Source organism: Pituophis catenifer, unplaced genomic scaffold (assembly GCF_029215685.1).
Source record: "Pituophis catenifer annectens isolate HBS135680 unplaced genomic scaffold, rPitCat1.0.hap2 SCAF_7, whole genome shotgun sequence".
Lineage (NCBI taxonomy): Eukaryota > Metazoa > Chordata > Lepidosauria > Squamata > Colubridae > Pituophis > Pituophis catenifer.
Genome location: NW_027256887.1, coordinates 77,829,762 through 77,847,260, shown reverse-complemented (window position 1 = coordinate 77,847,260; position 17,499 = coordinate 77,829,762). Strand labels below are relative to the sequence as shown.

Sequence of the window (17,499 nt, the reverse complement as noted above, 5' to 3'; positions counted from 1 at the left end):
TATTTTGTTATTTAATTAATACATAGATTGTTCTTGTCGACATGCATCTCCAAGTCTGATTTTCTCAAACAACAACAAAAATCCACTTTGGGGACATTTGAGCTAGTTATTTTATTATTATTATATATCTCTCTCTCTAGATATGCTATAGATACCAGCAGTGGAATTTCTTCAAATATGATTTTAGAAAATATATACTTTGTAAAATATTTATGTAGCTACCGTACTGTACCCTCCTTTCTTCTGATTAAACTTTTCCATACTCAATATAAATGTTTCTTCTGTCTATGAAAATTGGTTTATCCCCACCCTGTTTGCAGACTGGTGTTTCTTTAATTTTAATCCATCCTGTGTGTTTCTGTTCTAGTTCTGTGATGGTCCCTTCTAAAAGAACTTCCCTTCCCAAATTGTGTAGTTCTTCAAAATGGAAAACATGACTCTCTTACTCTTCCATTTTGAGTACATGTAACTCTGGCTTCTACTGAATGCTTTCTAAGGAATGTGATGGTTCTTCCTCATTTCACAGTAGTTTCACTACAGTTCATCTGCTGTAATCCTTACGTCATAAATCTTTGTATAAGACTTTGTCTCTTTACATATAAACTCATGTAGTTGCTCCCTCTGGGCCCTCCCACAGAGTTTTTCCTCTTCAGCATGTATTATTGTTCTGGGCCTTCCATGCCTAGTAAACACCACTGATATTAGATAATCCACTCTGGAAACGTTTAGAGCAAGGCTGTCAAACTCACGGCCTGCAGGCCGGATGCTTCACATGCTGGCCACACCCAGTTTAGCGAAGGGGGGGGGAAAGTCCCAATACATCATGTGACGACACCGTGATGACATGAGTTTGACATTCCTGATTTAGAGTGTATCTTGAATTCTTCATGATGTTGGGTGGACCTTTCTAGTCAACAGCTAGATAAGAAATGATTGGATTTGTCTAAACAACAGCTGAGATCTAACGTTGATTCAGAAAATCGAACAGTGAGAAATATGCCTCCTCCTGTCTCTTCAGAGGGAGGAATTCTGTGTCTCTCTCAGAAGGAATGTTTGTTTACTGGTCCTGGTTCCATGCAAATTTTTCCTTTATAGATACATAATAGCTCAATGGAGTATATTCCATAGTTTTCTGCATTCTCTTTCTATTTGAAGGCCTAAAGTCTAAAGCAATAGCTGATGGAGTTCTATTTGGGGCCTTACTTATGTTTCACATGAAATTCAAAAGGGGGAAATATCTGTGCTTAGTAATAAACATTGTTCAATTTATAATAATATGGAAGTTAGAAAGGTTCAAGTGTATATGTACTAAGAACAAAACGTATTGGATGAAGCTAAGGCAGGCCCAGTCTAAGCATATTATTCGTTAACAAGTTGTAGCCAAAGATTCTTTTCTGTGATTATAGATATTTTGGGCAGAAGGAGAAGTTTTTGGCTCCAACCCCAAAATATTTAACATAAGGGATACATAATCCTGGTCAATCTGCTTTAGAAAATGTTGGGTAGTTGGTCCTTCTTTATCTGCCTTTGTTTTCTAAACATTAAACATTTTCTATCATTGACCCATTTTTGTGGGGGGACCCTCATCCCAACATGAAACCAACTCTAAAAGTGGCCTTTCAAACATATTTTGTAATCCTGCTTTCTTAGAAATATTGCTCACCAACCTCTTAGTATTACCTTCTCTTTATATCCATAAAGTGTAATATTGTGTGAAAAATCTACATGCGCAAAACATGTCAAATCTTGGCAATTTTTCTTCATCCTGGTAATGTTTGTGGCTCTTGCTGTTTTCGTTTCCAATGCCCCAGTCTGTTCTCTTCCTCAGTGTTGACAAGGGATGTTTCATTTGTAGACAGTTGTTTCTGCGTCTCCATTTTTTGTATTATTTTTTTTCTTTCCTATTTTCTTCTGGTTGGTTGCTTCCTTTCTTTCTCACTCTTGTGCTTTTTTTTTTTGTCCTTTTGCTTGTCTGTTTATTTTCACCCTGTTTCTCCTCCTTTTTCTTTCCACTTCCGATATCCTCTTCCCGTCCCTTCTTCCTCTCCCATTTTTGGTCCTATTGAAGTTGAGCCCAATGCCGGGACACCACGCCGTAGACCTCTCTCCTTCTGTCCTTGCTGTGCCCATGAAGGTAACGTAAATTCTTGCATTCCCTCCATCCACGTTCCAAACTGCAGTTTGAATTTATATAGGGACACCAGTCAACATGTGACAGTTTAAGTACTTCACAAACTTCTCCTTTCTTTCCTTCTTACTCAGTGATACCTTCACTATCAAAAGTATTTCAAAATGTCCCTGATAATATTGTAAAATTACAATATTCCTTTTTTAGATGTGAACTGTGAGGGTAACTATAATACTCCAGACTACTGAAGCTCTTTCTTTGGGGTGGTAATAGTCCAACACAACAAAATTCCTGTTTGACATGCTAGATATCCCAAAGAGGTTCTTGGAAAATAGAGGAGAAACAAAATCCTTATAAAATTAACGGGAAAAAGAAATACTGTAGTTTGGTTTGGTTTGGTTTGGTTTTTTGCAACTGATTTCCTTGATTTCCCTCAAATTTGAATGGTCAACCTCCTGACTTGTGTGATCTAGTTTGATTTCCTGACGTCCATATCTTGCTAAGCATTTTCTCAACTTTATCTCATGTGGACCCAATATCCATTGTAGAGTTTCCATTTCCCAAGGCATGGGGCAAAGGGGTGGAATGTGACTGTTGTGTGTAACTTATGCTAAACACTGTTTCTGCTTTTCATGGTGGGCTTTCATCCACTATACATGCTTCTTCCCCACCTCCACCTCCTCCTTCTGCTCATTGGCTTTTACAAAATAAGTCAAATAAAAAAGTTTCTCTAGGTCAGTAATAACACATATTTGGCTATTTTGTTTAGGAATTTTTCTTTGATGTATCCTCTCAGTGGAAAGAGTGGGGAGGATTTCCAACGCTTTTCATGGCTCCACCATTCTGGCCATTTGCATGTATAAGCTTTTCTTTCTCTCTCTCCTTTCATCATGGCTATAAGGGCACTTGTGCAGAGATGCTCAGAAAAGCATGCTTGGACTGAGCAATGGACAGGTATTGGCAGTTACAACAGTTACATGAAAACCGTAATGCATTAGGATGAAGGGTTCATATAGTTTCTGTTCTCCTAATTCCATAGATATTTTAGTGGTTTGGAGGAGGAAAAAGCACAGGACGCCAGGCCACTGGAAGTAAGAATACTACCAAGAACCAGTGGACCATACCTCTTCAGTTCAACGATGAGGTTCAAACAACAGTGAGATTCCTGAAACAGTGTCTTGTTTCAAGGACTATTGTGTTTTCTCAACAGATGCTAGAAATACGTTTTGTTATATAAACCAGCTGCTGCTAATGTGATCTAATAATATGATCCAACAGGAAAAAACTGTTCCATTCAGATGGAATTATAAAACTGCGCAAAGAATCCAAATTGATTATGACTTCAGCAATTTTACACTGTACTGATGAAATTCTGGGGAAACACTCTTCGGTTAGGATCTACTTTGTTGGTTGATTATTTCACTTCTGCTATTTCTTCTTGGCCTTTTAAATCTAACCGTACACTGTTGAAGGCCCTGCATTTTTAAATATACAAAACACCTTTTGATATAGTTTATTGATGATATTTTAATTTTACTGTCTGTGAATTTTAGAAATGGCAGTTCCAAAACAAGTGGTTTGTGTCAGTTCAGGAACGTTGGGATAGATTCACATTAAGAGAAAAGACTTATCTTTTGGATATATGAGAGTTTGGGAAACTTTTGTTGATGGTCTCTCCATTTGCCAATTTTCTAAATGTTTCTAGGTCAACTTAGCCAACAGAGGCAAGTCCTTCACAATCAGAATCACCTTAGAATCACATTGTTTGTATTTGAATTGGTATTGTCTGTAATGAACTGCCATTGTATATTATACATTGGTTGTGGATGCAACTAATTTGCACAAACATAATATGCCGTTTAATCTGCTCTCAGAGATTGTTGTTGGATCTACTACTAGAAAATACATCTAGAAATTATTGTGATAGAAATCAGGAAATGATTGCTTTTAGTCATTAATATAATGTACAGGCCATGTCAACAAAGATATTTTAAATTAGCTGTGACACAAGGAAGTGTGCTGAGTTTGTACAGTGATCTGTCTGTTAATCACTCTGTAGCTATGTGTCAAGTTGTGTTCTGAGTTATGAGAATGGGTGAAAGATTCACATGCTTTTGAATATCCAGATCACCTCATATCCGTTATTCAAAGCTAGGCTGCTTAAAGGTCTGAAATTACACAAATTACCGTAAGAAATACAACACAGTATCGAACAGAGCATTGCCATTTTGACTATTTATTCTGGGGTGGGAGACCTATCATCTAGGGAAGAATCTAGATCAGAGGTCTTCAAACTTGGCAGCTTTAAGACTTGTGGACTTCAACTCCCAGAATAGTTTGGAGATTTCTGGGGGTTGAAGTCCACAAGTCTTAAAGCTACCAAGTTTGAAGACCTCCAATCTAGATGAATGCACAGATCCAAGGGAGAGTTTAGGGGTGTTTTTGTTTTAACTTTATGTGTGTTAGAGGCAAACTAACAAACAAACCTGATGGGAGCGCTCTGGCAGCATCTCGCTCAGCTTTCTTTGCACATTTTGCCCCCCCCCCCTCCATTTTTGTCCCTGCCTGACTGTTGAGCTTGTGAAAATAGCAGACCGTGTGTCCGAGAGCTGACTCCAACCTTTCTCTTGGCAGGCATGGGGAAGAAGGATGACCCTAAACTGATGCAAGAGTGGTTCAAGCTGGTGCAGGAAAAGAACGCTCTGGTGCGCTATGAATCAGAGCTGATGATATTGTGAGTAAGCATTCTGTATTTTGCACCCCAACGTAGAAAAGTAACAAATATGTTGTAGCACCAATATGGTTGCAGTTATTGACGTGCTGCTTTCTGATAATCGTGAAAAGTAGAAAATGGCTTTAAAGATGAATGAAAAGACTTGAATGGATGACACATGAAAAGATGGTGATGAATGAAAGGTGAATGAAAAAATCAGAATAGACAGTACTGTGTTAGATGAATCGCTGAGTCCATGATAGACAGCTTCCACAGTTCTAGACTGTGATTCCTGCAGTACACCCATTCAAAATTCCGATTGTTCAAAACTGCTAATCATTAACAGGAATAACCCTAGAACTGATTGATATGATAGTGTGGACCGTTTGGGTTGTAGAGAAATCATGATTTGGAATGCCCTTCTTGTTAATACAGGTATATTCAGCACATCTGGCAGATTCTGTCATAGATTTTTTTCCCCTTTTTTTTCTGAGCTTATTTTTCTTTCTATATATGGAAAGAAAGGTTCATATATAACTACATAAAACTAGAATTCTCCACCTAGAATTTTCAATGGGTGCACCATCTTAGTATCCTTTTTTGTTCTTCTATCGATGTACATCAGGAAAAGTACAAAAGTGCTGATGTTGAAATATCCCACCTGGGTGTTTACCTGCTCACCTTAGATCAGAGAATAGCTTCACTCAGTCCTCCTTTGTAATCTGTGGAAGTGAATTGAACATTTTATTTAATTAAAGATTATTGAGTTCATGCACTTGTGAAGTTCCTTTGATCCTGGAAATAACGTCATGCCACAAAAATAGCACAGATGTTAAAACTGAAGGTTGTCACTATTCTTGAAAGCTTGCTTGCTTTCAAGAATCCTTTAAAAAGAGAGAAAATATTGGAATATGTCATTTCCTGAGCATTCTCAAGTCATAACTGAGGTTCCTGATGAAATGAGCCATAATTAACTATTCTCTACCTTTCTTTTCAGTGCACGCGAGTTAGAACTAGAGGACAGGCAGAGCCGGTTACAGCAAGAGCTTCGAGAGAGGATGGCAGTGGAAGGTAAGCCTGGTAGAGGGTTTCTTGTTCTATTTCTTCTTCAACTTCTTCTTGAAGTTGACAGGCAAATTAGGCGGATAATATTGTTAAAGCTATCAGATAGTGTCATAACCATTTGGGGAGTTACCTCTACTTAATTTGGCTAAAAATCCTGAAGGATGACTTTTATTATTCCCATACCAATCCTTTACCAAATAGCAACATGTTTATTATCAGTATCGTGTATCACTGTTTGGCCATTACATCTGGCAAAAAAGTCACAATTTCTTATGGGGCAGTGGTTAAATGCAATATTGCAGGTAAAGTCTGTCCACGGTCTAGAATTAGATCTTGACCAGCTCAAGGTTGACTCGGTCTTCCGTCCTTCCAAGATCAGTAAAATGAGAACCCAGATAGTCAGGAGCAATATGCTGACATTGTAAACCACCCAGAGAATGAGGGCGAAGATTCGTTCTCCGAGCTTGTGGGTTGGTTTCCAAACGTTTCGTTAACAGGCTAAGTAACATCTTCAGTGAGGTTTAGGATGGTAGGGGGTTTCTTGTTCTCAGTAGAAACATATCCTTAGGACATCTTGACTTGACAGGTTTACTGTTTTCCCTCTATCCAGATCAGCTAAAGACAGATGAAGAACTCTCGGAGGAGAAGAAGATCTTGAATGAAATGCTAGAGGTGGTGGAGCAGAGAGATTCTCTTGTGGCTCTACTTGAAGAACAGCGCCTTCGAGAGAAGGAGGAAGACAAGGATTTAGAAGCAGTTATGCTGTCCAAAGGCTTCAACTTGAACTGGTCCTGAGTGTATCACCATGACTGGTTGCTGAACTGCATTGTCCACTTGGCATATGCCAAGTTAGATGGAGCTGCCTGGTTAGAGGAGACAACTTGGAGCAGGAATTGCTTCAGGAAACTTGCAGCAGCTGAGTGCTTGAGCCAGGAGCTTCTTTCTAAGAGGGTTGCTTGTAAGGAATCAGAGTCCTGGGTGAGGCTACAGAGCCAAGAACGAAGTCGTGATCTGAGATTGCGTGCCTTCCTTGAGGACCTGTGCAAGAGGTCAATGTCTTTTTGTGTGCGTGTGATCTCCGAGAGAGACTAAAAAACGAAAATATTTTGTGTGATGTTTTTTTTTTTTTTAAAGAACTTTAACCAATTTAGGTGGGCCATAACCTGTTCATTTCATATTTACCCAACCTGTGGTATTAATGGATTTGTTCATTTATATAACAAAGGAAAGGGGTGTCTAATTAAATCTTCTGAAAGGTCACCTTGTAGCAGCCTTTGGAAGAGCAAACCACTCACAAAGCACACTGTGTATATGCTCTTCTCACCAAAGAAATCCGAAGCTGCCACTGTGGTCTACGTATGGAGGAACATCCATATCTGAATGTTGACGGAAAACTTGGAACGCTAAGAACTTGAAACGTGGTTTCTTGTGATTTCTACAAAGAGGGACAGAGGCAGACTTCCCCACCCCCCTTCTCTGCAATGTCCAGGTGTTGCCATCGTTCCAAGCAGATCCAGCATGCAAACTTTTTCCTTTTGGCCACGAAGTGCTCCGGACTGAACGAAGCTGTTTCCTGTTTTCTGATGACCTTGGACTGCTTTATTGTGAACTCGATGACCATTTAGACACTGGAAAGTGCTTATTATCAAAAGATGGTTTCATTCTGAAGCATTTTGAGGGATCTTCTGGGGATAGTTCTCCAGCTTTCAAACTTTCCAAGAGTGGGCTGTTCAGTAGGTTTTGGACTCTTTGTGTTTTGGGGAATATTTTTTTTCCTTTCCCCCCTTTTTTCTTTTTTTTTGCACGTCAGAAATGAAGCAGAAGACCTATCCTGGCCCTTTAGTCACTTTAGATCCTTTAATGTCCATTAACTTATTTTTTAATACTTGAAAGAAAAATTGGTTTTGTACCTTTTTAAGAAGTGAACAGATGAGTGTGTGGTAAATCTGTGTGCCAGCCCAACCTGTCCACCTTTGTGTGTTTAATGCTTTCCCCTCTTCCCTGTATCTATTTATTAGAGTCATTATTAATGATATTACTGTTACACAGTACATTTGATCTGAAAGAAAGATGCTTTTAAATTCCAGACTATTGATTCTGATTTGGGCTTCTTCATGTTTAGGGGGAGGATCTGGGAAATACATGGGAGGAATTCCCACGCAGTATTTTCTTGCACCCTCAAGGAAAAGTTTAGAAGCAAAGAGCAGTGATCATTGGATTTATTTCCTAAACTTCAAAAGAGCTCCCTCTCTTCCCTGCATATTGGTAAATAGACAATGTTATTTACTATTGCAAGAGGTTTGTAACTAGAATGGCATTGGCACTTCTGTTCATGTAATCAACCAATGACAGTGGGCCTCATAGAAGTCAACCATCAAGGGAAGGATTAGCACCAATTTCAGTGGTTCTGTCCCCCGTTTCTGGTTTGTTCAGGAAGGGAATAAGTGATTCTCCCCCAGTGTAAAAGCAAAAGAGACGTGAAATAGACTCATGTTTAACACCAGCTCTGAGATTCCATAAGCACATATCCTTCACCATGTTTCTCAAAGGTGCTGGCCTGCAGCTTGCAGAATTTTCCATTACCAATGCACTGTGTTAGGGAGAGAAAACCCCAGTCTCTGGATTAAGTCCTTTACGGCATCTTAATTTACTAGACTGAACAGAGAATGGAGTTCCAATGCTGTACTTATGTCAAGAAGGGAAGCTTCCAGCAAATTTTGCTTCTCTGGCATTGCAACAGTATGAGAAGATAATTCCTGCTGCTATAGCTATAAAAGCTTCCCAGAAATTTTTAGCCAGATGTTGGCTAATCGAAACAAGGATTTCCTTTCTGGTGTTGGCAGCACCTACCTCTGAAAGGGACTGTATCTCTTTTTGTCTTGAAAGAAGCCTTAATTTCTACTTTTTTTAGAAGAATATGGCTGCTGCCTTTTACCTTTAATCAATAGAGAGTTTCTTTCCATTAAATACTTTGATGTTAGATTGTATGTGTTCAAAAGCAGCATCTTAGCAACTGTGTTTTAGGCAGTGCCTAGAAAGAAATGATTTTTTTCCAGGAGACTGCACAGGTATTGTTTTCTAAGTATATATGGTAATTGCTATTTTAGGCTCACAAGCAACTCTGGCCACCTTAAATATCTACTACAGGGTGCCCAAGCTTGGCAACTTCAATTCCCAGAATTAGACTTCAATTCCCAGAATTCCCCAACCAGCCAATTCTGGGAGCTAATGTCCATAAGTCTTAAAATTACCAAGCTTGGGCATCCCTGATCTACTCCATGTGATTGGAAGGAGGACAGACATTGTTTCTTTAATAGCTTTGTAAAAGAGGGAATCTCCACTGCAGTTGATCATGTGACTTCGTTTAAAAAGGCACAGTAGTCCTATCCTCCTTTGTACCTGGCTACCTACCACAGCTCAAAGAGGAACACATTAAATTTCTGAGTATCCCACCCCACCACCCAGTTACAGCAACAGATGACAGGCAAAATCCTACCTCTGAAGTTCTGTCTCACCTAATAAATTGGAAACAAATACAAATTGTTTACACATGTTAAAAAAGAAAATAAAATCCTATTTAATGTTAAATTCCTTTTCTTAGCTGTTGGGATAAATTGATAATGAACATGGCCACTGTTAAAAGAACTTAACGTGCATCTTTTCCCCATCTACAAAGGGAGATTTGATACATCATATTATTATTTTTGGAAATTGGTTTTAATGTCATCAGTAGGAAGATTCCAGACAAACCTGTTTTTCAGCTTCATTATTTTCTAACCAAAATTTGACCTTAATGAAAGAAATTCATTCCATTCCACAAACAAAACTCTTCTAGCTTTTTAGGACCTTGAAGTAATATTGTGAATTGAAGAATTCATCCTGTGCAATGCAGGCTAATAGTTATGATCCTTTCTTGTGTGGATCTCTGTACAAATCCCCATGGAGGAGGAAAAGTCAGATTTGAAACATGTTTGTGTGATGATAGACATACACAGAGAAAGCTGCCCTTATATTGCATTTTGGTGATTATGACTGCTCTACAAACAGATCCTTCTAGTTCAGGCAAATTCAGATAAGGAGCCACAGTAGCATGTCTCTTTTATTACATTTCAACCAAATCAAAGTCCTCTAAAGGAATGCGGAAGAATGTCTTTCAACATCTCAATCACAAATGTCCACTTCCAACATTCATGTTGCCTTGATACCTAAGAATAGATATCAAAGCCAAACAAAGAGAACATCTAAGGACAAAAAAGTTGCATTTAGAGCCTTTCACAGGTACTTCTTTAATATTATGAGTACTTAGTACCATGATGGCAAACCTATGGCACGCATGCCACAGGTGGCACGCGTAGCCATATTGGTGGGCACGTGAGCTCAACTCCAGTGGGACTGGAAGTTGGCAAACGGGCCTTTTTGGCCTCCAGAGGGACTCCGGGGGTGTGGGGAAGGCCGTTTTCGCCCTCCCCAGACTCCTAGAAAGGTTCTGGAGCCTGGGGAGACAAAAAACAGGCCTTCGGGTCCCACCAGAAGTTAGCAAACAGGCTGTTTTCAGCCTCTGGAGGGCTTCTGGGGGGGTTGGGGAAGGCTGTTTTCGCCCTTCCCAGACTCCTAGAAAGGCTCTGGAGCCTGGGGAGAGAGAAAAATGGGCCCACCGGGCCATCGCGTGCCAGGAGCGGGGGGGGGGGATCGTGCGTGCATGCATGGGGCGGGGTGCATAGAATTATGGGTATGGGCACGCGTACGACACCCCCACGCTCTCCCTGCTCCTGGCACGCAATGGCAAAAGGGTTAGCCATCACTGACTTAGTAAGTCCATTCCTTCAGTGTTTCATTTCCATTCCAGCTCTTCCAAATGACCACGCTACTTGAAGCGTGCATGAATTGATAATTGCTTTTTTGATCTCCATCAACCATTAGTGCAACAATAAAACCATGAAACAAAAAGATGATTATCCCCGCAAGGCAAAATTATTAATGTTTAAATTCTCTTTATGACACAGCTGCGAAATGAGGAAATTAAGCTATTTTGGAAGTAATACACGGGGTGAATGCATCTTTTCAATGGGTTGAATTTTGATGAAATGGTTTTTGAGCACTGATAACCATATTTAAGAAATGGTATTCCTTGGTAGGAAAGCCTACAGAAAAAGTAGAAATATTATAAACTCTCAAAAAACAATTTGAAGAGGCAGAACGTTGCTGGAAGAAGGGAATGTCTTTAGAAGAGCTCAAATCACACTTTTGAAAAGCTGATGATAATTACTACACATGCCATATGCTGAACATAATGGGAGATTGGAAAGGCAGAAATACAGAAATACACCCAGAGATTTCACACTAAGTAAGATTGTAGAGCAAATAGAGTGTATATTCTCTGGAGTTAAAGTAGGAAGAGATTTTTAAAAGACTATTCATGGGCCAGGTTCCTGATACCTAGGAAGAAAAAAAGAAAATACAACTTTCAGGTCTTGATAGGATACGAGTGAGAATGGAAATCATTTCCTCATTTTTCTTGCCTTTAGCTGCTATATCTTGGCACCTATTCAGATGAAAGAGACGCTGGATGGTTCAGTGTTTCTCAACCTTGGCAAGTTTAAGAGGTGCAGATTTCAACTCCCAGAATTCACCAGCTGGCTTGAGAAACACTGGTGACTTATAAGAATTATGACTGTCATTCTTATAAGAATGTACAAGAATTTAAGAATTTATAAGAATTAGAACCTCCTGCATTCAGTAAACCAGGCTTTACTTTTTGGAAACTCCCCCCCCCCCTTTTTTTTTTTTTTTATCGTAACAAGAAAAGAATCACTCTTGCTAATTATACTTCTTCCTCTTTGGCTGTGGGTATCACAAGAGAAGAATTGACTCTATCATAAGTGAGGATGGAATAGCTTCATCTCTTCAACCTCAGCTCTAACCTTGTTCTGGAGATTCAAGACCTTTCTGTTATTCAAGATTTCCATGGCTGGGACACCACTTGCCCCCGGAACCTTAATCAGTTTGACACTCGTAGCATTTCCTGTAATATTTTGCACTCACCGAGCTTATCATTTGACTGAATTATCAGGGAGTTTTGTTTGTTTTAAACGTGGCATCTTGCCTTCTTTAAGATAAGTAGCAAGCATACATGTTGTGCCCTCTGGCTTTTTAACCTTTTTATAGTACATACCATTCAGGAGCTTTTTAGAGTACCTGCAGTGATGTTTAGAGTTGCATGATCTCCTGGTGCAAACAGCAAAAAAATTGTCACTCTCTTTGTATGGATTTAAGACAATGTATTCGACAGTATGTTTACCTTTGGCTTCTCTTCAGAGGGAACTATTGTATTCATTTTCCATCCTCTTCTGTAAGGAAAATGAAAATGCTGTGAGTTTGGGAGTGTTTGCAATAAAAAGAAAACAAAACCCCCAGGAACAGCCTATTATTAAGAGGAAACAAATTTTTTTATGCACCATAAAAGAATAGAGTATTTCCTAACACAGGTAGCCCTTGACTTATGACCACAATTGAGCCCAAAATTTATGTTACTAAGTGAAACATTTCTTAAGTGAATTTTGCCCCATTTTACGACCTTTCTTGCCACAGTTGTTAAATGAATCACTGCAGTTATTAAGTTAGTAACACAGTTGCTAAGAGAATATGGCTCCCCCATTGACTTTCTTATAAGAAGATTGCAAAAGGTAATCATATGACCCTGGGACACTGCAACAGTCATAAATATGAGTTCATTGCCCAGCACCCAAATTTTGATCATGTAACCATGAGTATGCTGCAGTGGTTGTAAGTGTGAAAAACGGTCATAAGTCACTTTTTTTCAGTGCCACTGTAACAGTCACTAAATGAACTGTTGTAAGTCAAGGTCTACCTGTAATGCCTACATTTGGGATATTTAATGGAAGTTGATAGGCAAATTAGGCAGATAATATTGTTAAAACTATCAGATAGTGTCATAACCAATTGGGGAGTTACCTCTACTTAATTTGGCTAAAAATCCTGAAGGATGACTTTTATTATTCCCATACCAATCCTTTACCAAATAGCAACATGCTTATTATGAGTATCGTGTATCACTGTTTGGCCATTACATCTGGCAAAAAAGTCACAATTTCTTATGGGGCAGTGGTTAAATGCAATATTGCAGGTAAAGTCTGTCCACAGTCTGGAATTAGATCTTGACCAGCTCAAGGTTGACTCGGTCTTCCATCCTTCCAAGGTGAGTAAAATGAGAACCCAGATAGTCGGGAGCAATATACTGACATTGTAAACCACCCAGAGAATGAGGGCGAAGGTTCATTCTCCGAGCTTGTGGGTTGGTTTCCAAACATTTCGTTAACAGGCTAGGCAACATCTTCAGTGGAGTTTAGGATGACGGGGGGGCTGTTCAATTTTGACATAGATGGCAGTCTGTTTTGAAAGAGAGGTCAAATAGGCCATCTATGTCAAAATTGAACAGCCCCCCCCCCCGAACAGAGGGGGACGGATACAACATCATCTATCTCTAGTCTACAACACAGTCCTTTCAGCAGTTCCAAGAAGGCTCCACACCTATTTGCACTACTCTGGTGACCCTGAGAATAACATAAACCTCTAAGTGGCCTCAACAACTAAAAGAATGCAAATGACCAGCTGTCTGCAAGGAATATAAATCCTTCCATTCCCCACCATCCAGTCAGAGCTGAAGAAGCTTCTTGGATGAGATGCGAAACGTCTTCAAAGAAAAACAAGAAAGTCCAGTTGCCTCTTGAAAAAACATCTTTGGGACAACCATGACCTGGATGACTCCTGGATAGCTCCACCTGAAATAAGAGAATGAGCAACCTGTAACGAGTATAGCAGGGGTGCTCAACCCCCAGTCTGCGGCCCGGTGCTGGGCCATAACCCGTTCAGAACTGGGCCATGGAAATGGTGAGTAAGCGCATGTGCACATGAAGCTGCATTTGTGAAAGTGGCGCACACACGCAAAACCATCCCCTCTCCCCACTGCTGCCTCCACCAGTCCTGAGCCAAAAAGGATGGCGACAGCTAATGTATGTAGTATGTGAAAGACCACATAGGTCAGGGGTGTCAAACTGAAGGCCTGTGGGCTGGATCCGGCCCACAGGGTACTTAGATCTGGCCCATGGGGCTGCCCTGAAAACACCGAAGAACCAGCCCATATGCCCCTGCCAGCAAAAATGGGTGGCCCTCCCGAGCTCTTTTTTCGTTGGCAGAGGGTTGGAGGCTTTTGCAGGTGAAAACGGAACTCGGGAGCCCATTTTCACTGGGAGTGCACTTGGGCCACCATGCCCCCCCCCTACACAAGTGACATCCAGCTGGCCACACACACCCAGCCCTCCCGAGGTCAAACACAACTCTGATTCGGCTATCAATGAAATCGAGTTTGACATCCCTGACAGATATTTAGAAAGACTTGAACCCGGATTATCTAGATCCGTTCCAGTTGGACTTCAGGCCGGGGCACAGCACGGAAACGGCATTGGTCGCATTGGTTGATGATCTCTGGAGGGGTCGGGACAGGGGTTCCTCTGTCCTGGTCCTATTAGATCTCTCAGTGGCTTTTGATACCATCGACCATGGTATCATGCTGCGACAATTGGAGGGGTTGGGAGTGGGGGGCACCGTGTTGCGGTGGTTCTCCTCCTTCCTCTCCGACCCTACGCAGTTTGTGTTGGCAGGGGGACAGAGGTCGACCTCGAGGTGTCTTGTATGTGGGGTGCCGCAGGGGTCAGTCCTCTCGCCCCTTCTGTTCAACATTTATGTGAAGCCGCTGGGCGAGATCATCCGTGGTTTCGGGGTGAGGTTCTATCAGTACGCTGATGATACTCAGTTGTACATCTCCACCCCGGACCACCCCAATGATGCCCTTAACGTGATGTCCCAATGCCTGGAGGCCGTGCAGATCTGGATGGGGAGGAACGAACTCAGACTCAACCCTTCCAAGACCGAGTGGCTGTGGTTCCTGGCATCCCGGTATAGTCAGCTGGTTCCATCGCTGACTATTGGGGGCGAGATTCTGGCCCCCTCAGAGAGGGCACGCAACTTGGGTGTTCTCCTGGATGCACGGCTGTCTTTGGATGATCATATGACGGCTGTGGCCAGGGGAGCTTTTTATCAGGTTCGCCTGATGCACCAGTTGCGTCCCTTTCTGGACCGGGATGCCCTGCGCACGGTCACTCATGCCCTCGTCACGGCCTGTCTAGACTGCTGTAACACTCTCTACATGGGGCTCCCCTTGAAGAGCACTCGGAGGCTCCAACTGGTCCAGAATGCTGTCGCGCAGGTGGTTATGGGGGCGACTCGGCACACCCATGTAACACCTCTCCTGCACGAGCTGCACTGGCTCCCGGTGGTCTTCCGGGTGTGATTCAAGGTGTTGGTCACCACCTTTAAAGCGCTCCATGGCTTAGGACCGGGGTATTTACGAGACCGCCTTCTGGCACCAACAGCCTCCCACCGGCCAATATGCTCCCACAGAGAGGGGCTCCTCAGGGTACCGTCGGCCAAACAGTGCTGACTGGCGACACCCAGGGGGAGAGCCTTCTCTGTGGGGGCACCAGCCCTCTGGAATGAGCTGCCCCTAGAAGTCCGTCTTAGTCCTGACCTGCGTACCTTTCGCCGCGCCTTGAAGACCTTTCTGTTCCAGCAAGAATGTTATAATGGCTGTATGTGTGTTTTAATTTGTGGGCCAAATATTTTATATAATCGATTTTAATTGGTTTTAAATTTTGTAAATCTATGTGTTTTAATATGGCTGTACACCGCCCTGAGTCCTCCGGGAAAAGGGTGGTATAGAAATCTAATAAACTTAAACTCAAACTTAAACACAAAATTTCCACTCATTTGCGGACCTTACCTTGAGAACTTCACTATCTCTCCCTCATAAAATTGTTTGTGAATCTAAAATGGAGGGTGTGATGAAAATGTTATTCATCTTTTCATAACTGGAGTAGATTTCATAAAATTTTCAGTTCTGACAGCTAAAAAATATTTTTTTTTTACATAAGTAGCAATTTATACTTATGATGTTAAAGAGCTGATTCCGGAGAGCTATTCTTTTTTCAATGTTTAAATCTTTTTAGATTCTAAAATTGAGACAATGGAGCAATTTTTTTTTCTATCTATAGGTTTAATATCATCTTAAAGTTTTTAATCAAACATATGCTGATGCTATGTAGATCTGTCTTTTTTTTACCCTATTTTCTTTTCCCCCCTTTAAATTTTATTTATTTTAATATTTTGGCTATTTCTTATTGTACTATCACTGCTATGTTACTTTTATGCTTGCTTGGTGTTATAATTCACCAAAGATCCGGGAAACAGGAAATAGGTTTTAATTTCACTTTCAGTTGCTAGAAAGAGGAAGATGTACTGTACTGCCAGGAAAGTTTCTGTGTATGGACATACAGCAAATATTTAAGCCTCTTTTCTTGTTGAATGAGTCAGGGGGCGGGGTATTGCCATCAAGAACAGTATCTGTGCCACTGTGCTACTCCAATTGTAAACAGTTTGCTCAGTTAATTAATACTGTTTACACCTGGAGGGGCACAGAAAGGAGATATAGTATGCTGACCCTCAATCACCCTTCCCTCTCTCATAAAATTAAAAGATAACATATGTATTTTTTAAGCCAACCAGGAACAAAACTTGGGAAAGCATTTTGCTAACATAGCAAAACCGCAGCAAAGGTCAAGTTACACTAAAATAGCTCTTGTGAAGTCTCATGTTGCAATCTGCGCTTTGATTGCAACACACCTTTTAAAAAATTGTCTTTAAAAAGGATTTAATTTCCTATACATAATAGGAAAAAAATAAAACTGCATGTCTGGAGATTTTATTTTTATTTGTGGCTAAGACACTGAGCTTGTCGATCAGAAAGGTCAGCAGTTTGGCGGTTCGAATCCCTAGTACAGGTCTCTTGCGTGAGCAGGGGGTTGGGCTAGATCAGCGGTCACCAACTGCTGGTCCGTGGACCACTGGTGGTCCGCAAGAAAATTTTGGTGGTCCACAGAAAAATTATTTGCATTTTTAATTTTGCACTAAATCAGGGGTCCTCAAACTACGGCCCCTGGGCCGGATACGTGCAATGAACGTTTGTGTTGCTGCAGAGAGTCTCCCCCTTCTGGGTCTTCTTTGTGTGGCTCAGAGGGGGGCAGAAATTCCAATTTGGGGTCTGCTTTGGCCTCCTGGTGTGGGGCTTTGGGCAAAGGCTGGAGGGAAGTGCCGCTGGTGGTGAAGAGCTGGAGGACCTTGTTTAAGGGGGATTGCATTATGGCCTGGAACTAGCTGACCATCTCAGTTAGCTGAGCCTTCAGGCGCCAATACCTGACCTTGCACTCCCGCAGGTCTACTTGGAAAGCCTATGCTTGCAGTCCTCAGTGAGGTGCTTCTGCTGAGCCTCCTTCTGAGTCAGATCCAATTTGAAAATGAGCCAGCTGTTTTGCCAATTCTTTCTCATGGTGGCTGCTTAGCTCCAACAACAGCTTCCTGTTGGGGCCCTAAGGAGCCCGGGCGGGCAGGCGAGGAGTTGGCCATGCCCACCCTGTCACATGACCACCTAGCCATGCCCACCCAGCCAGTCATTAGGCAGATC

At 41.4% G+C, this 17,499-nt stretch overlaps 1 protein-coding gene across 3 annotated transcripts in view; it reads left to right on the top strand.

The window, feature by feature from the left end:
• The window catches only part of MICAL3 (microtubule associated monooxygenase, calponin and LIM domain containing 3), a 195,125-nt gene extending 188,093 nt beyond the window's left edge, over window positions 1-7,032 (top strand). For all 3 annotated transcript variants that reach the window (XM_070947144.1, XM_070947143.1, XM_070947142.1), the window contains 4 exons: window positions 2,069-2,134; window positions 4,763-4,862; window positions 5,839-5,912; window positions 6,517-7,032. In XM_070947144.1, coding sequence (XP_070803245.1) covers window positions 2,069-2,134; window positions 4,763-4,862; window positions 5,839-5,912; window positions 6,517-6,701 — 425 coding nt within the window. In that variant the 3' untranslated portion in view covers window positions 6,702-7,032. The remainder of the gene's footprint in view (window positions 1-2,068; window positions 2,135-4,762; window positions 4,863-5,838; window positions 5,913-6,516) is intronic.
• The last annotated feature ends 10,467 nt before the right edge of the window (window positions 7,033-17,499 follow it).